At 44.1% G+C, this 19,521-nt stretch overlaps 1 protein-coding gene across 1 annotated transcript in view; it reads right to left on the reverse strand.

Annotated features, from left to right (window-relative positions):
* The window catches only part of CLTCL1 (clathrin heavy chain like 1), an 80,390-nt gene extending 61,248 nt beyond the window's left edge, over nucleotides 1–19,142 (reverse strand). The window contains exon 1 of the mRNA XM_056531855.1: nucleotides 18,975–19,142. Within this exon, the coding sequence (XP_056387830.1) occupies nucleotides 18,975–19,016 (42 nt within the window). The 5' untranslated portion in view covers nucleotides 19,017–19,142. The remainder of the gene's footprint in view (nucleotides 1–18,974) is intronic.
* Nucleotides 19,143–19,521: the final 379 nt, after the last annotated feature.

Raw genomic sequence — 19,521 nt, forward strand, 5'->3', positions numbered from 1 at the left:
AAAGAAGTCCAAAATTGCTACTTTAATACATTTTATTTAAAAAAATTATAAAAAATGTATTAAAAGTTTTTTATATGCAAATGTGGTATCAAAAAAAAGTACAGATCATGGCGCAAAAAATGAGCCCTCATACCGCCGCTTATACGGAAAAATGAAAAAGTTATAGGTCATCAAAATAAAGGGTCATCAAAATAAATGTACTAATTTGGTAAAAAATATTGTGATTTTTTTTAAGCACAACAATAATAGAAAAGTATATAATAATGGGTATCATTTTAATCGTATTGACCCTCAGAATAAAGAACACACGCAATTTTTACCATAAATTGTACGGCGTCAAAATGAAACCTTCCAAAATTAGCAAAATTGCGTTTTTCTTTTTAATTTGCCCACAAAAAGTGTTTTTTTGTTGCGCCATACATTTTATGATATAATGAGTGATGTCATTACAAAGGACAACTGGTCATGCAAAAAACAAGCCCTCATACTAGTCTGTGGATGAAAATATAAAAGATATGATTTTTAGAAGGCGAGGAGGAAAAAACGAAAACGTAAAAATTTAATTGTCTGAGTCATTAAGGCCAAAATGGGCTGAGTCCTTAAGGGGTTAAGTGCTGCAAAATTTTTCACAATTTGTAGAGGTCCCACTTTTTAGAAATAAAATCAGTATGGGAGTAGAATATAACAAATTTATTAAATACCGTAATTCAAGTTTAATTAGTGTGAAAATTGTCCTGGCAGCAAAGAGTTAATGTTTTGTAATAATTATTATCGGTATAAAGTCATTAAATAACCTTAATACAGTTTCTCACCAATATATAGAACATTCTTTTTATGCACTATGTTTACAGTGACAATCCATCATAGGTTTTGCTGTAAACATGAACACAATCCAGCAATGTAACTTCAGAGACTACAATACTCCCAGTGAGCATTAGGACAGCTTCCAACATGAATCAACCATTGAATAAACTACTAACCTGAGGCTACTTTTACACAGGCAAACTGCTAGAAAAGGCAAGCAAAGTACAATAAAAGAAAGCACTACAGCTAATACCTCAGGGGAAATTGGGAATTTTCCTCCATTTTAAAAGTGCTGCAGGTCCATTATTACTTGTTTGCACAAATTGTATAGCACTCTATAAATTAGTTACATTAACTCCTTAGAGAACAAGCAAATTCGGGCCTTAAAGGGGTACTCCATTTAATTGGTGCCAAAAAGTTTAAAGGGGTTCTCCACCCCTAGACATTGTATCCCCTATCCAAAGGACAGGAGATAAGATGTATGATAGCGGGGGTTTCTCATGCAGAACCCGGTGTGATTTGCTGCACAAGCAAACTTCGCTCCGTGCCCGATGACAGGCGATAAAGGGGCCGGAGTATTGTGACGTCAAAACCCCTGCCCCCTAGTGACGTCACGCCATGTCCCTCCCATAGACTTGCACTGAGGGGGTGGGGTGTGATGTCACAAGTCCCTGGCATCGGCTCTAAGCGTTCGGAACATTTTGTTCCGAACCCTGAGCAGCGGAGTACCCCTTTAAATGAGTACTATGCTCCTAGACATGTTATCCCCTATCCTTTGGATAGGGGATAATATGTCTGATCGCGGGCCCCGCGATCTCCGGCCCGGCAGCTTCCATGTTGGTGATGTCAAGCCCTGTTCCCCTCCATTCATGTCTATAGGAGGGGGGTGTGATGGCTAGTACACAGCCGTCATGCCCACTCCCCTAGACATAAATGGAGGGGCGTGGTGTGATGTAAGCCCAGGGCATGGCATGACGTCAGCACTGGCCCGGAGAGCGAGCGGCCGAACCCCCTGCGATCAGACAAGTTATCCCCTTTCCTTTGAATTGGGGGATAACATGTCTAGGGAGAGTACCCTTTAAGTTAGGAAGACCCTTTTATGAAGCTGTGATGCTAGTATATAGTTATGTCACAGCTGAGATATTTCACAGAAATTTTTCATCAATGTCTCCATGATCAGCATGCCATAGATTCTGGCAAAGACCAACAAAAAGCCTCTCAAGAAGACCTTCTCAAATGGGTCTCATCCAGTGGGAAAATGCACCTTTGTCCCCACAGCCTGCAAACAAAAAGAGGATATGTAGACCTCGTAGCCAACTACTATAGAGCCTTAAAAAACAAGACTGTCTAGCTGTACCCTGAAGAAGATGTGTGGAGGGAAATCGTGATTAATCCAAGGCAATCTTGAACATTCAGTTATTCATAAGAGTCCGTTTCCCACTGGGACATGTACAGGAGACTGTCGTGGGTTTCCAAATATAGAACGAAAATGCAGCCAGTGCTCTAAGGGAATCCATAAGTAGTCTGAAGAGAGAATGTGCTTTAGAGACTTCACAAAGTGGATGGAGGATGGCATGTAAAGATTTTAGACTATTCATCTATGAAATCCTATTGTCTTAAAGGGGTACTCCGGTAAAAAAAAAAAAAAAATTTATTTTTTTTATCAACTGGTGCCATAAAGTTAAACAGATTTGTAAATTATTTCTATTAAAAAATCTTAATCCTTCCAGTACTTATTAGCAGCTGTATCCTACAGAGGAAATGCTCTTCTTTTTGGATTTATCTTCTGTCACAACCACAGTGCTCTCTGCTGACCTCTGCTGGCCATTTTAGGAACTGTCCAGAGCAGCATATGTTTGCTATGGGGATTTTCTCCTGCTCTGGACAGTTCCTATAATGGCCAGCAGAGAGCACTGTGCTCGTGACAGAAGAGAAATCCAAAAAGAAAAGCATTTCCTCTGTAGTATACAGCCACTAATAAGTATTGGAAGGATTGAGATTCTTTAATAGAAGTCATTTACAAATCTGTTTACCTTTCTGGCACCAGTTGATAAAAAAATAAATAAAAAAAAAAGGACCCTTTTACTAGTTTACATAATATAAGCCTATAATAAAACATTAAAATACTATGACCAAAATATCCCAGGCATGAGGTGGTAGATGACATTCATTTTTAGGATGGCTCCTAATATTTTATGCTTTGGAGCCAAAAAGAGATTTATTTCCAGAAATGTGGCAGTGACCAGTTGTGATTCTTTCAGCCCTGTTGTAGAGGACACCAAAATACACCTTGCAGCAAGTCCTTGTATATACATACATACAACAAGAGCACCCCCACTCAATTATAAATCATTTTTTACACCCAGAATAGCCATACGGCCATGCTAAGCATTTCTCTAAACAGGGGAGATTTATCAAAACCTGTGCAGAGGAAAACAATTACCACGCCCCCTCCCATAGACATGTATTGAGTGGGTGGGAAGTGATGTCATGGGGGGGGCGGAGCCTTGATGTCCCAATGCTTCGTCCCCTGCATCGCCCCGTCATCACACACAGAGCCAGCTTGCTCCGAGTGATGAAAAGCGAGGTGGAGCTGTAGAGATCACAGGGGTCCCGAGCGGCAGGACCCCTACAATCAGACATCTTATCCCCTATTCTTTGGACACATTATATATATATATATAAACAGCTTTTACTGCAGTCATTTCTTACATAAGCAACAACGGCCAATATGCTGCCTGAGAACACATTCTAGGGTAAAATATTAAACATCTGCATTTTAAACCTGTAACACCATGAATGCACAACGAGCCGCAGCAAGAATACCTTCGATTCCAAGACAAAGAAATTATATTTAAAGGGGTACTCCACTGGAAAAGATTTAACCCCTTAAGGACTTAGCCCTTTTTCACCTTAAGGACTCGGCCGTTGTTTGCAAATCTGACCACTGTCACTTTAAACATTAATAACTCTGGAATGCTTTTAGTTATCAATCTGATTCCGAGATCGTTTTTTCGTGACATATTCTACTTTAACATAGTGGTAAAATTTTATGGCAACTTGCATCCTTTCTTGGTGAAAAATCCCAAAATTTGATGAAAAAAATGAAAATTTAGCATTTTTCTAACTTTGAAGCTCTCTGCTTGTAAGGAAAATGGATATTCAAAATAAATTTTTTTTGGGTTCACATATACAATATGTCTACTTTATGTTTGCATCATAAAATTAATGAGTTTTTACTTCTGGAAGACATCAGAGGGCTTCAAAGTTCAGCAGCAATTTTACAATCTCACTATTTTTCAGGGACCAGTTCAGGTTTGAAGTGGATTTGAAGGGTCTTCATATTAGAAATACCCCACAAATGACCCCATTATAAAAACTACACCCCCCAAAGTATTCAAAATGACATTCAGTCAGTGTATTAACCCTTTAGGTGTTTCACAGGAATAGCAGCAAAGTGAAGGAGAAAATTCGCAATCTTCATTTTTTACACTCCCATGTTCTTGTAGACCCAGTTTTTGAATTTTTGCAAGTGGTAAAAGGAGAAAATTTTTACTTGTATTTGTAACCCAATTTCTCTTGAGTAAGCACATACCTCATATGTCTATGTAAAGTGTTCGGCGGGCGCAGTAGAGGGCTCAGAAGGGAAGGAGCAACATGGGGATTTTGGAGAGAACATTTTTCTGAAATGGTTTTTGGGGTCATGTCACCTTTAGGAAGCCCCTAGGGTGTCAAAACAGAAAAAAAAAAAAAAAAAAACACATGGCATACTATTTTGGAAACTAGACCCCTCGGGGAACGTAACAAGGGATAAAGTGAGCCTTAATACCCCACATGTGTTTCATGACTTTTGCAAATTTAAAAAAAGAAAAAAAAAAAAATGTTTTACCTAAAATGCTTGTTTTCACAAAAATGTTACATTTTTAAAAAGGGTAATAGCAGAAAATACCCATCAAAATGAAGCCCAATTTCTCCCGATTCAGAAAACACCCCATATGGGGGTGAAAAAGTGCTCTGCTGGCGCACTACAGGTCTCGGAAGAGGAGGAGTCACATTTGGCTTTTTGGAAGCAAATTTTGCTCTGGGGGCATGCCGCATTTAGGAAGCCCCTATGGTGCCAGGACAGCAAATAAAAAAAATCACATGGCATTATATTTTGGAAACTAGACCCCTCGGGGAACGTAACAAGGGGTTAAGTGGACCTTTATACCCCACGGGTGTTTCACGACTTTTGCATATGTAAAAAAAAATAAAAAATTTTACCTAAAATGTTTGTTTTACAAAAATTTTACATTTTTAAAAAGGGTAAAAGCAGAAAATACCCCCCAAAATTTGTAACACAATTTCTCCCGAGTACGGCGATACCCCATATGTGACCCTAAACTGTTGCCTTGAAATACGACAGGGCTCCAAAGTGAGAGCGCCATGCCCATTTGAGGCCTAAATTAGGGACTTGCATAGGGGTGGACATAGGGGTATTCTACGCCAGTGATTCCCAAACAGAATGCCTCCAGCTGTTGTAAAACTCCCAGCATGCCTGGACAGTCAGTGGCTGTCTAGTAATACTGGGAGTAGTAGTTTTGCAACAGTGGCGTACCAGACGTTTTTCATTTTTATTGGGGAGGGCGGCTGTGTAGGAGTATGTGTATATGTAGTGTTTTTTACTTTTTATTTTATTTTTTGTTAGTGTAGTGTTTTTAGGGTACAGTCGCACGGGCGGGGGTTCACAGTAGTTTCTCGCTGCAGCTCAAACTTGCAGCCGGATACTTACTGTAAACCTCCGCCCATGTGAGTGTACCCTGTACGTTCACATTGGGGAGGGGTGGGGACATCCAGCTGTTGCAAAACTACAACTCCCAGCATGCGCTGACAGACTGTACATGCTGAGAGTTTTAGCTTTGCAACAGCTGTAGGCACACTGGTTATGTATCACTGAGTTTGTGACCTAACTCAGTGTTTCACAACCAGTGTGCCTTCAGCTGTTGCAAAACTACAACTCTCAGCAGTCACCGACAGCCAACGGGCATGCTGGGAGTTGTAGTTATGCAACCAGCAGATGCACCACTACAACTCAAAGCATGCACTTTAGCTGTTTGTGCAAGCTGGGAGTTGTAGTTAAACAACAGCTTAAGGTACACTTTTCCATATAAAAAATGCGCCTCCAGCTGTTGCAAAACTATAAGTCCCAGCATGCCCATAAGGGAATGCTGGGAGTTGTGGTGGTCTGCCTCCTTCTGTTGCATAACTACAGCTCCCAGCATGCCCTTTTTGCATGCTGGGAGCTGTTGCTAAGCAACGGCCGGAGGCTGTCAATCACCTCCAACTGCTGCTCCCCAGGTCAGTCCCTCGCTGCCGTTCCTGGGGCCCCGATCCCAACAGGGACGCCGGAGAGCGGGTCCCCAGCTGCCGGGGTCCACGTCCCGCACCCAGTCACGTCCTCCGGAAGAGGGGCGGAGCAGGTTGCGGGAGTGACATCCGCAGCAGGTGCTCTGATTGGTCGGCCGACGAATCAGGGCGATCGTGAGGTGGCACCAGTGCCACCTCACCCCTGCTGGCTATGGCTGTTCGGGGCCGTCAGAGACCCGATTGACCCGGAATCGCCGCAGATCGCTGGGCTGAATTGTCCAGTGACCATCGCCGACATGGGGGGACATACTGACCCCCCTGGGGGATATGCCGCGATGCCTGCTGAACGATTTCAGCAGGCATCCGGCTCCGGTCCCCAACCGGCTAGCGGTGGGGACTGGAATTCCCACGGGCGTATGGATACGCCCTGCGTCCTTAAGGACTCGGAATGCAGGGCGTATCCATACGCCCTGCGTCCTGAAGAGGTTAAATTGTTTTAAATAAACTGGTGCAAGAAAGTTAGACAGATTTGGATATTACTGTTATTTAGAAATCTTAATCCTTCCAGTATTTATCAGCTGCTGTTATGATCCACATTCTTTTCCTTTTGAATGTCTTTCCAGTTTGACCAAAGTGCTCTATTGCGGACATCTCTCCATGTCAGGAACTGTCCAGAGCAGGATAGATTTTCTTTGGGGATCTGCTCCTACTCTGGACAGTTCTAAAATGGACAGAAGTGTCAGCAGAGAGCACTGTGGTAAGACAAAAAAAAAAAGGAAATTCAAAGAGAAAAGAACTTCTTGTGGATCATACGTACTGGAAGGATTAAGATTTTTTAATAGAAGTAATTAACAAATCTGTTTAACTTTTTGGAACCAGTTGATTAAAAAAAAATAATAAATTCCAGTGGAGTACCCCTTTAACATAGATAAAGTACCACCATCACTTTTTATATTTCTTTCTCTTATCTCTCCAGATATAAAATTCTTATTTGTTTGCTGCTTATTCCCCTGAATCTGTGTTTTACCATACACTGGTATGTAGACTAAGGTGCTGAACATGCAGTGCTCCAGACAAGAGGTTTAACTCTCACATGACTTGTCAGTGTGCCTAACACATGAAAGCACTTTGTTAAGTGACTCCGTGTAGACACCCATAACTGCAGCCACATTAATTAAAAGGAATCCCATAATAAATATGTGAGAAAAGTTTACTTTCCACAACTGTCAATCACAGAAAAGGACCGCCCACTTGACTACTTTGCCCAAAATGAAAAAAGTTAACAAATCAAACAATAGAACACAAACATATATGTGGATTTTATTCATATACAAGGTGAGCGGCCATCTAAACCACTGTAAAATTGCATTGGTGTGGGACTTGGTAATCTTGGGTAACGCACGAGGCATCTTTTTTTCTTTTTTTGTACAGATTTATTAATGTACAGACTTATATTGTACATAAATCTGTACAAAAGAAAAAAAGATGGAAGACAGCGCCTCATGCATTACCCAAGATTACCAAGTCCCAAACTGATGCAATTTTAAGGTGAATTAGATGGCCGCTCACCTTGGATATGAATAAAATCCACATATATGTTTGTGTTCTATTGTTTGATTTGTTAAAGGAGAACTACGGGATTGAAAAATGTATCCTCTATCCTAAGGGGAAAAGTTTCAGATCGCGGGGGGTCCGACTGCTGGGGCCCCCCGCGATCTCCCATACGGGGCCGCCGCTCTCTGCATAGAGAGCGCGTGTCGACCACCGCACGAAGCAGCGTCTGACAAGCCCCCTCCATACACTGCTATGGGAGTGCCGGAAATTGCCGAAGGCAGCGCTTCGGTTCTCCCATAGCAGTAAATGGAGGGCGCGTGTCAGCCGCAGCCTCATGCGGTGGTCGACACGCGCTCTCTATGCAGAGAGCCGCGGCCCCATATGGGAGATCGTGGGGGGCCCCAGCGGTCGAACCCCCCCCCCCCCCCGATCTGAAACGTATCCCCTATCCTTACGATAGTGGATAAAATTTTCAATCCCGTAGTTCTCCTTTAAGTGTTCTTTATGCTTTACAGCTTAGCCTTGGCAAACAAATATTGGAAGAGATCACAGGTTGTCCCTTTTCTACTTCCATGTGATATATATTTGATGCCACTCTTCTGAATGTTTTTTATATTGTATGTTTTACATGCTTTATATCTGTATCAGTGATGTTGTCTTTCATATTTCCTGTGAATAAAAATTTTATCTATAAAAAGAAAAAAAAAATGCACATATAACCCCTTAGCAGGGGGTACAATATTCCTAGGAACAACTGCTTGGCCCGAAAGGTCACAGGATAGGTGGTCCCTCGTCCCCTCAAATAACAATGAAGATATGAGATATGGAATAAAAAAACAACCTCTGAACATCAGGCGCTGTGTACTTCCAAGGAATTAAGAGATCTGCTGCTCAAATGTAGTTCCAATTCCCTTAGGCACTTGTTTATTGAAATAAAACAATAAAACAGACAACGTGTTTCGAGGGCTGCTTCCCTCTTCCTCTAATCTGTGTAACTTTCTGGCACCAGTTGATTTGAAAACACTTTTCTCCCTCCGGAGTACCCCTTTAAACTACCAGGTCAAATCATGGCAATGGAATCCAATTGGTTGCTGGCATATCTGCCATCAGCCCCTACAATACCATCACCAGGTACAGATGGGTTTCCAAGGTAGTCAAAGGCCCAGCGAGGGCCAATAGGTTTCCCCTGTATGTACACCTATGGTTATGCCTCCAGTGTTCTGACATAATTTAGTGTACTACAGAAGTCCTGTAGGAATGAAAGATCATCATAACAAGGTGCAACAGGGATCAGAAAGCCATCGGAATGGTAGTTGTGGGGATCAGGGCAGGTTATTTTTTATTTTAACAAACACCCCTACCTCGCTATAAAAGAAATAAGTAAAGTTTAATAAGATATAATAGACCCTCCTTCCCCTCCTCAAAAATACACATTCCCCCTATCAAAAATATGTTTTTTACAAGTATAAATCATAATTATTCGCCATGGTAAACAATGTAAAAAAAAAACAAAAAACTAAATGGATGCATTTTGTTAATCGGTCTCCCAAAAAGGTAATCAAAAACTGATATTGAAATCATAAAAAAAAAAAAAAAATTGGCACTAGTGGATATACCAAAAAAGCAAAAATAACAGATAACTAGTGTACAAATCCACTAGGTAGAGTGCAGCTTGTAGGAGGTATATGTGCTCTTGCGGGTGGTGCTCACATTAAGCAAGATCAATAGTAACATAGAATTCAAGTAGAGTAGAAAATGATGGAGCCACTCACCCAGGACCAGCGGGATCTTGAAAAGGCCATTTATTCATAAAGCGGAGTACAGCTTAATAGCACAACGGGAAGGCTCGGATGTTTCGTGGGGGAGCAGCAGACGTCTCCGGGCCACAGTCCGTATCGCGCTACTTTGCGCTTCGTCAGGCCCCTCAGGGGCCTGACGAAGCGCAAAGTAGCGCGATACGGACAGTGGCCCTCAGGGGCCTGACGAAGCGCAAAGTAGCGCGATACGGACAGTGGCCCTCAGGGGCCTGACGAAGCGCAAAGTAGCGCGATACGGACAGTGGCCCGGAGACGTCTGCTGCTCCCCCACGAAACATCTGAGCCTTCCCGTTGTGCTATTAAGCTGTACTCCGCTTTATGAATAAATGGCCTTTTCAAGATCCCGCTGGTCCTGGGTGAGTGGCTCCATCATTTTCTACTCTACTTGAATTCCAAAAACTGATATTTACTCCAAAATGGTACTAATAAAACACTACATTTTTATTTGTTTATTTAGTAATGCTATGTTATTTTTATATGTAAAGACATACTGACAGCCTGTTTATCCGCACTACACTCAATACACTGGGATATAGTGCAGGTGAACAGGAGTAGAATGAAGGGTGAGTTACACAGAGGTGTCCAGTAATTTAGAAGCTACTGCCCCCAGTAGGGTAAATGCAGAGCAGGATTGCTTTGCAATAGGGTTGGCCTTGCTTCCCAGCCTGCATGCAGCACAATGCCTGCCTATTATTTGAGTATTCATGAATATGCACTCCTAGTGATGTGAGAGTGTCCAGTAATGTGAAGAGCAGAGTGCTCACATTACTAGGATGTGAGTGCATGTTCATGAATATTTTTTTTCTTTGAGTATTCCATTAATAAATGTATCTGAATTTTTCCATCAATATTCTAAATTCTAAATCTGTCCCTATATGTTTAAAAAGGTTTAGAGGGAATGTATCAGCTCTAGATCATGCTCAGAGCTCAAGTGTCAAAAGGGCAGTACCAAGCTGCTGCAGGCATGCCTCCTGCCTCCTCCACCTCTCCTTGCCCTGACTAAATGACACATAGGGCTCCGCGCTGGAAGTCAAACCCTGTACATCAATCATCCAGAGCAGGAAGGAGTGGGATGAGGCATGCATGTTGTGGTTCAGTGAAGCCTCCTTGACATTTGAGCTCTGAGCAAGATGTAGAGCTGACAGATTCTCTTTATATATATATATATATATATCTTCTCATTATATACTTATATGCAGCTTATTTGTTGCAGAACTGTCAGTGCCTGAAATTCCGTTTTATACAGGTGAATGAAGTTTTTTCTGCAGGATGTACATGTACAGTGACCCCTCGACCTACGATGGCCCCGATATATGATCATTTCAACATGCGATGGCCTCTCAGAGGCCATCGCATGTCGAAGGCGGCATCATCATACAATTCTTTTTTATGTTGGGGCCATTGCATAAACGGCTATCCGGCAGCGCTGACTGCTTCAGCTGCCGCCGGATAGCCGTTTATAGTGCCCCGTGAGCTCCAGTGATGTCTCTTACCTGTCCTCGGGGCTCCGGCACGTCCTCTTCGGGATCCCCTGCATCGTCGGCACTCTCCAGCGACATCATCACATAGCTGCACACGCTGTCCCGTCATCCAATAGGAGCGGCGTGCGTAACAACTTGATGGCGGTGACAGAGCGCGCGGATGCCGGGGAAGAAGAGGCCTTACCGGAGCCTCGGGGACGCGGCAACAGCGATGGACAGCGACATCCCGGGCAGTGGTGACGGTCCGGAGCGGCGGGGACAGGTGAGTACAACTTCCTCTAACAGTGGTCTTCAACCTGCGGACCTCAAGATGTTGCAAAACTACAACACCCAGCATGCCCGGACAGCCGTTGGCATGCTGGGTGTTGTAGTTTTGCAACATCTGGAGGTTCGCATGTTGTAGACCACTGTCCTATACTTTACATTGCACGGATCCCTCAACATGCGATGGTTTCAACAAACGATGGTCCGTTTGGAACGGATTACCATCGTATGTTGAGGGACCACTGTAATTTTTTTTTGCAAAACCAAACAAATGGGACAGATGCAGACATTTCTGCAACAAATCTGCAACATGTGAATTTACTTTAAAGGAATACTGTAGTGGAATATAACTTATCCCCTATCTGAAGGATAGAGGATAAGTTCTAGATGGCGGTGGGTCCAACCGCTGGGACTCCCCTGCGATCTCCTGTATGGGGCCGTGGCAGTCCACATGAAGAGATACATGGGAGGGGACGTGTCTGCCGCGGTTTTCTGCTGGGGATGGCACAGCGCTCCTTGCAGACTGTCTCGGCACCATACAGGAGATGGCAGATGGTCCCAGTGGTTGGACCCCTTGCAATCTATAACTTCTTCCCTATCCTTCAGATAGGGGATAATTTATATTCCACTACAGTACTCCTTTAAAGGAGTTCTCCAACTGAAATCTTTTATCCCCCGCTGTGCCTGTACTGTAAAACTATACATAATAAACTTTCACTTACCTGCCTACGATCCCCCGTTGTCCCGATATCTCCTCCCGTGCTCCGGTCCCTGTCAGCTTCCTCTTCCTGCAGGTCGTGACTTCACTCTGCGCTCAGCCTATAAGCGGCCGCGACGGGACATTGCTGCGGCCACTGAGCGCAGAGTGAAGTCACCGACCCGCAGGAAGTGGAAGAGACCGGGACGGCGATATCGGAACAACGGGGGATCGTAGGCAGGTAAGTGAAGTTTATTATGTATAGTTTTACAGCCCGGGCACAGCAGGGGTTAAAAGTTTTAGCTTAGAGAACTCCTTTAAGTATCTTAGTAAAAGGCCCTATTAGGATAAGTTCATATGTGCAACATAAACATGTAAAGGAGGTACTGTAACTTATTGTGGAATGAATGGAGAAGTATTGCACACGTTCAACGCAAACTGTTCCATTCGTTATGCAAGACAAATTACTAAATTGTTTAGCTATCGTCTGAAGTCCCATAGCGAGTTATTGGAACTGTGGCAAAGCACATGTGTTGCTGCATCATTCACTCAATGTACAAGGAATCCCTGTTCGTGTAAACTGTTTAGACCCCTATTGATAAGATACTTATTAAAAGGGGTTCTCCACCATAAGGTGATTTTAGTACGTACCTGGCAGGCAGTAATGGACATGCTTAGGAAGGATCTGCGCTTGTCTTGGGGCTAAATGGCTATGTTGTGAGATTAACACTGTGGCTAGCTTTTTGTGAACTGGTATTTCCTTTTTGAGTTTTCTTCTTTTGCCTACAAATCCCAGAATTCCATTTTCCTCCCTCCCACACATCAGCCACCCCACCCATTGAAACAAATGAACTGCATCCATTCAAAAGACCTGTGGTTTTCAATCAGGGTGCCTACAGCTGTTGCATTAGTTGCAGATTGATCTCTCTCCCACCAAGTGATCCCTCCACCCATTGAAGCAGACAGGCTCCCTGTCATCAGCTGACTAGTGAGTCTGGTCTCGGCCACATTTAAAGCTGGGAAAAATCTGAGACAACAGTCATTTTGTATGCTGTTAAAAATAAATATTGGGGTGAAAATCACAGAATTGTGAGAAAACCGTCACACACAGGTACAGACACTATATTATGAACTACACTAACTTTACAGCCCCTGAAGCATAGTCAAAATAAATTCCTGGAATACCCCTTTAAATATCCACTGAATAAATTCTAATCTTGGGAATATGCATGCATGCTTCCTCCCTCCTCCACTCCTCCCTGGATTTGATTTATTGATGTACAGCATTAATCTTGCAGCCCTGAGCTGTGCATGACAATCAAAGCAGAGAGGGGTGGGGGAGTGAGGAAGTGTGCATGATGTGGTTCAGCACAGCCTATATGACGCAAGTTTATTTGACTGAGCGTGACCTAGAGCAGACAGATTGCCTTTAAGATGTCCATACACTAGAGATTTTGGACAAATAAAAAGGTAGGTTTAGAACATTTTCTGCCAGCACCTTTTTTTGAGACATTAACGGGGGTACTCCGGTGCTTAGACATCTTATCCCCTATCCAAAGGATAGGGGATAAGATGCCTGATCGCGGGAGTCCCACCGCTGGGGACCCCCATGATCTTACACGCGGCACCCCGTTTGTAATCAGTCCCTGGAGCGTGTTCGCTCTGGGTCTGATTACCGGCGACCATAGGGCCGACGGCGTGTGACATCACGCCTCCGCCCCCGTGTGATGTCACGCTCCGCCCCTCAATGCAACCCTATGGGAGGGGGCGTGACAGCAATCAGCCCCCTCCCATAGGCTTGCATCGAGAGGCAGAGCGTGCCGTCACACAGATGTCGACTAAAGGCAAATATCTATGGAAAAGTTGATCTGCTGTGTTTTTTTCAACTGCTGTGAGGTGCTGTAGTTGGAAAGTTGTCCATATCAAGAGACCTGCATCCTATAATTGGAAGCTCAGACCGGTTACAGCAGAACGATCATGGATGTGCTGATTCACTTATGGCTTTCTAGCTTAGAACAACAACAGACCAATGATCAGAGTAATTTTCATGCTTTCCCACATTACAAAATCTATTGTTTAAATCTCATTTTTATGTTAAACATACTTTAAACCATTTTAGGCAGTGCAACTTAAAATTTTCATTAACACTACCAATTGTTTATTTTATTTTTTTAAATCTTGAAACCTTGCAGTTTTCACTCCAGCCACTAAGCCTAATAAAGAGCTGACAATGTAGAGCAGTGGTTCTTAACCTGGGTTGGATCGAACCTCAGGGGTTCGGCGAGTCAGTCTTGTGGGTTCGGCGGAGGTCAAGACACACACCCGACTCCAGGCCCGTCGCAACTGTAGAGATGGGGCAATTCCCCCCATCACTATTAACTCCCTGTGGCCCGCATTAAGATTAAAAACACAGGGGCCACCGGGAGATAGCGCACGTCGGGACTGCACCGAGGACGGGAGGATCGAGAAGGAGAAAGACGCGCGCTGGCCAGCTTGGTAAGTGACCAGCAGCACGTCATCTTCGGTGCTCCAACCACCGGTCCTGGGACCTACTGCTATAGCCGGAGCGGTGGTCAGAGCACTGAAGTGGGCAGTACACAGGCATACAGCCTCCAGCCATACACTGTATATGGCTGGAGGCTGTATGTGTGTGGGGGGAACACTGCCTGCGCCTAATGTGTGGGGGGAACACTGCCTGCGCCTAATGTGTGGGGGGAACACTGCCTGCGCCTAATGTGTGGGGGGAACACTGCCTGCGCCTAATGTGTGGGGGGAACACTGCCTGCGCCTAATGTGTGGGGGGAACACTGCCTGCGCCTAACGTGTGGGGGGAACACTGCCTGCGCCTAACGTGTCTTAATGGTTTTGTTCATTTTGTGCACATATGTATAAATATATACTTACATTTATACCTCCTACGTTTTGAATTTGAAAAAATAATTTTATTTTTCCAATTAAGAGGGGTTCAGTGAATACGCATATGAAACTGTTGGGGTTCAGTACCTCCAACAAGGTTAAGAACCACTGATGTAGAGAAAACATTTCAGTAGCCTCATCATTATTATCACCAGATGGACTACTATATAGATAGGCCATTCACTATAGATTATAGTTACAGCTCTCCTTCTCCTCCCAAAATAATGAGCGTTGCAAAGGTTACAGGAGAATGCCAAGTATTTCAATGAGTCAGGTCCAGACAACAGGTCCCTTGTGGCCGGACCCCCGCGATCAGACGTGTTATCCCCTATCCTTTGGATAGGGGATAACGTGTTTAGCAGCGGAGTACCCCTTTAACTCCAGAAAGCCTGTGCCTACTGCTTCATAGGTATGGCATAATTGGCAACTAGATCTCTGGCAATAGACTTGCTGGGCATTGGTGGAGAATTTGGTGCAAGCTTATTAGAAATTTGGCTAACAGTGAAGAGCTTTAACGGGTAAGACTACACAAATTCTACCATAACTCACATGGGCTGCACTGTGATAATATAAACACCATATAATGTTTTCCGTACACAGTGACATTCATCGACAGCTTTACATTGCCCACACTCAAAGGAAGCCTTAAAAGCCTATACCAATAGCCAGGTATAAAATATAAAAGCTCTGGCTAATGCTATTCCTATAAAGCATGTGATCTTGTTGTAGCAACAGTACAAGCCAAGTCTGATGACAGAGATTATTGGTCCTGATTTACTAATACTCTAAGGCTGCATTCACACCACGTTTTTGCACTACAGTTCCCGTATCAGGTTTATGATGAAAAGCAGATTCCTCAAAACCGTACTGAACTGTATCAAAAGGTGTGTACAAAATTTTAAATCATATAAGGTTTGAAAAATGATGTCCGGTTGCATCTTTTTTTTAAAGAAAAAAAAAATTCTAAGTTTCACTTTTCATTTCATTACGAATAAAGTTTCAGTTGTTTGATTGAAAGTCCAAGAAATAAACTGTGCAGTGAAAACCCGGATGGAATGGTACGCACATACGGTTCTCATTGACTCCCATGTTAAAAAAAAAAAAAAAAAAAAAAAAAAAAAAAAAGTGTATGGTTTCAATACGGTTTTTCACCCGGACCAAAATCCGTGGTAGGCTACAGTTTTGGGTATGGGAAAAAAAACAAAAAACAGATAAAACCGTACAAGACGCAAAACGGATGAAACCGGATGCATCGTTTGGTATACCGTTTTCAATTGAGAGTCACATATGGTTTTCAATACGGTTCCATACGGTTTTCAATTTCAAAACGTATACTGGAACTGTATAGCAAAAACGTGGTGTGAATGCAGCCTTATTGTTAGAAAATGTAAACATACAATAAGCTTAGGCTAAAAATGTGACCGATTTTATCACAGCGACTCAAGAAGTTGGATAAACCTGGTGCATCTTTAGGGCATGTTCACACTGAGCAATGTACTCGAGAAATACTGCACGCTTATTCCACTGCTGTGTGAATGAGATGGCGGAATCCCATTGAAGTGTATTGGCTATAAATTCACACAGAATTTCATGCAGAATTCAGTGCAGCAATTCTGCCATGTGAACCCAGCCTTAGACTGTCTAGATTAACTCTACATCCCCTATTCATTTATTCCAAAATGTACTGACACAATTTTGGAGCAATTTTTGGCACACAGGGTTGCAAGCAGGTGACGGGCCCGTTTTTTGTTTTTTAAATCAACTGGTGCCAGAAAGTTAAACAGATTTGTAAATTACTTCAATTAAAAAAATCTTAATCCTTCCAGTACTTAGCTGCTGTAAAATACAGAGGAAATTCTTTTCTTTTTGAATTTCCTTTCTGTCTGACCACAGTGCTCTCTGCTGACACCTCTGGCCATTTTAGGAACTGTCCAGAGCAGGAGGTGGTTTGCTATGGGGAATTGCTCCTACTCTGGACAGTTCCTGACACGGAAAGAGGTGTCAGCAGGGAGCACTGTGGTCAGACTGGAAAGAACTCCAGAAATACAGCTTCCTGTGGAGGATACAGCAGCTGATAACTACTGGAAGGATTAAGATTTTTTTAATTTAAGTAATTTACAAATCTGTTTAACATTGTGGCACCAGTTGATTTAAAAAATTAAAATAAAAAAAAGTTTTCCACCAGAGTACCCCTTTAAGGAACAATTAATCCCACTCCAGCAGCCAATGTGACTTTTTTGGTGCACTGGAAAAAAAAAACATCAATTAAAAAAAGCTGGGCACCAGTTGTATACTATTAGCCGCACTGGCTACCTGGCACTGCTAAGCCCCGGCTGTTAAGAATATTTAAAGTTACACAAGACTTTTTAGGGTTAATAGAGGGTCAGCAGTGTGGTGCAATGCTCCTGTTTCGTTCACTTCTGTATTAGATTCCCACAATGTCTAAAGTTTTGGAGCCCCATGTGACAGATAGTAGGAAGGTGACATGACTGATGGTGGTTAGTATGGCTAATGCCCCAGCGGCACTCTGGCTTCAGTATTTGTATATTTATTTCTAAAGCATCGGGAAGTTCATTTTTACAGGTCCGCCAATTTTTTGTTGGGTGGGGGTCTAACCGGTCAGAAACGTTCACCCAATATTTAACATTTCCTACATTGTGAACACGCTCAGGTCAAAACTAGTCGTACACTGTAGCCATAGCCAGATGTAGGTGACTTGACATCTCCCAGGCTGTGAAATGACAGGTTGAGGCTTTGGCCACAGATGCTCGGCCTCAGTCTGCGAATCACAGAGCTGCCCCCCTGAATCCCATTTTTATTTCTTTTCCACCATTTTTGTGTTACAATGAGCATCTGGTACGGTAGCACATCCTCACATCTGGCCTTATGCCTCTAGTGCTCTTACAATGCCATATAAATCCCAAGTATATGACTCAGCCCTCCGCAGCACAGAACACAGTCCTGACAGACGCCTGCTACCTCATCCTGACCTTGGTGGGTAAGTTGTTCCCCATTTCCCTGTCATCTGCACTGTCAGAACTTCCTATAGAAGAAAAACAGGTAGAGGGTGGGCACAGCCTATCTACACAAGTGCGCCAGTGTTTCCCAACCAGAGTGCCTCCGGCTGTTGCAAAACTACAACTCCCAGCATGCCCGGACAGCCAACGGCTGTCCGGGCATGCTGGGAGTTGTAGTTTAGCAACAGCCGGAGGCACCCTGGTTGGGAAACACTGGTTTAGGGTCTTCCATCAGAGAAGGGTGCCCTGACACTTCCATTACAGGAAAGGGGTTTGAGTCACTACTCACTATAATGCATTCTTTTCATTTTTTACATTAACCATTTCAGTGTCAGACTAGCAGGCACCGCCAGGATGGGTAATTTCGCCAGATTCAGTTTAATCAAATAGCTTGGCATGCTGCGGCGACTACAGCGCAATAACGTACTATGAGGATGAATGGGTTTTCTGCCACCAGTAACAGTGGGAAGCCCTGTAGGCCATACGATGAATGATCACAAGGTCCTGTGGTCCCTGCGGACAAGACGATGCCATCTCGTCATCATGGGCAGCGATGATACCTCTAAAACCTGTGCCGCCTCCGCTGGTACCCAGAGACAGTGGGGAGGGGACGCCCCTGCACCCCTCCTTCCTCCTCACTGCTGGAAATCAATAACCCTAAGAGGAGGTGGGGGCAGCACTGCACATCTGCATCAGCCGCAGATCCCACATACCCTTGATAGGCCAACATTGGGGGAACTACAGATACCAGCAGGAAGATATCAGAGGGATTGATGGCAGATGAGCTGACAGGCCATAGCAGATCACTATAGAGCAAGCCTATGGCACCACTAGTACTACACAGGCATAACACTGGGGGGCACTAACCCCTCCCCTAAAATGAGCCATCAGTTAACCCCCTGCTGCCCACGACAGGAGAAGCATTCCCTCCGCAAGGACATCTGCTGATTCATGCCCCCCCCCCCTTTCCCTCCAGTCCGCATCCCCTCCATGCACCCACAATCCGCTATCCCCATTGCTGCACTGAGCCTGGCTCTCCTCATTCCCGTGACCCTTTCTCCTCTCATTCCCCAGTTACCTGAAAGTGCTCCTGAAACCGAATAGGCAATATCTGTGCCATGGCTGCAAGTCCGGCCTCGGGCTCCAAGCACAGCGCAAACCGTGTCCTAAGGAGACTCCGCCGGCGGCGCCCGGGACACACGGTATGACTGAGGTTTAACCCGCGCAGGCGCACTGACAAGCCGGCTGCGCAGACTCAAAGATGGGCGCGCACTCAGGGTGGGGATGTTACCATGGAAGCATAGAATGAGAGCGGGGGTCCTCAAGGGCTTTGAGGCAATGTCTCCCCCTGGCGGATGCTTGTAGAACACATCATGGGATGTCATCATCTAGGCGGCGTTATAGATGGAAGTAGTATCTGATACTACAGGGGATGCATTCTATAGGATCAATGGTAGCAATCTACATAGGGCCTGGAATTAGTCCAGACAGCCTGCTATAGGTATACAGCCAGGCTCCACCATGCCAGTTTGTGTCACCGCTTACACATGTGACCAGGTCTGCCATCAGGGGCCCTATACAGTACCTGGTCCAAGCCCCTGAAAACAATACCATCATTACTTCCC

Source organism: Hyla sarda, chromosome 1, assembly GCF_029499605.1.
Source record: "Hyla sarda isolate aHylSar1 chromosome 1, aHylSar1.hap1, whole genome shotgun sequence".
Lineage (NCBI taxonomy): Eukaryota > Metazoa > Chordata > Amphibia > Anura > Hylidae > Hyla > Hyla sarda.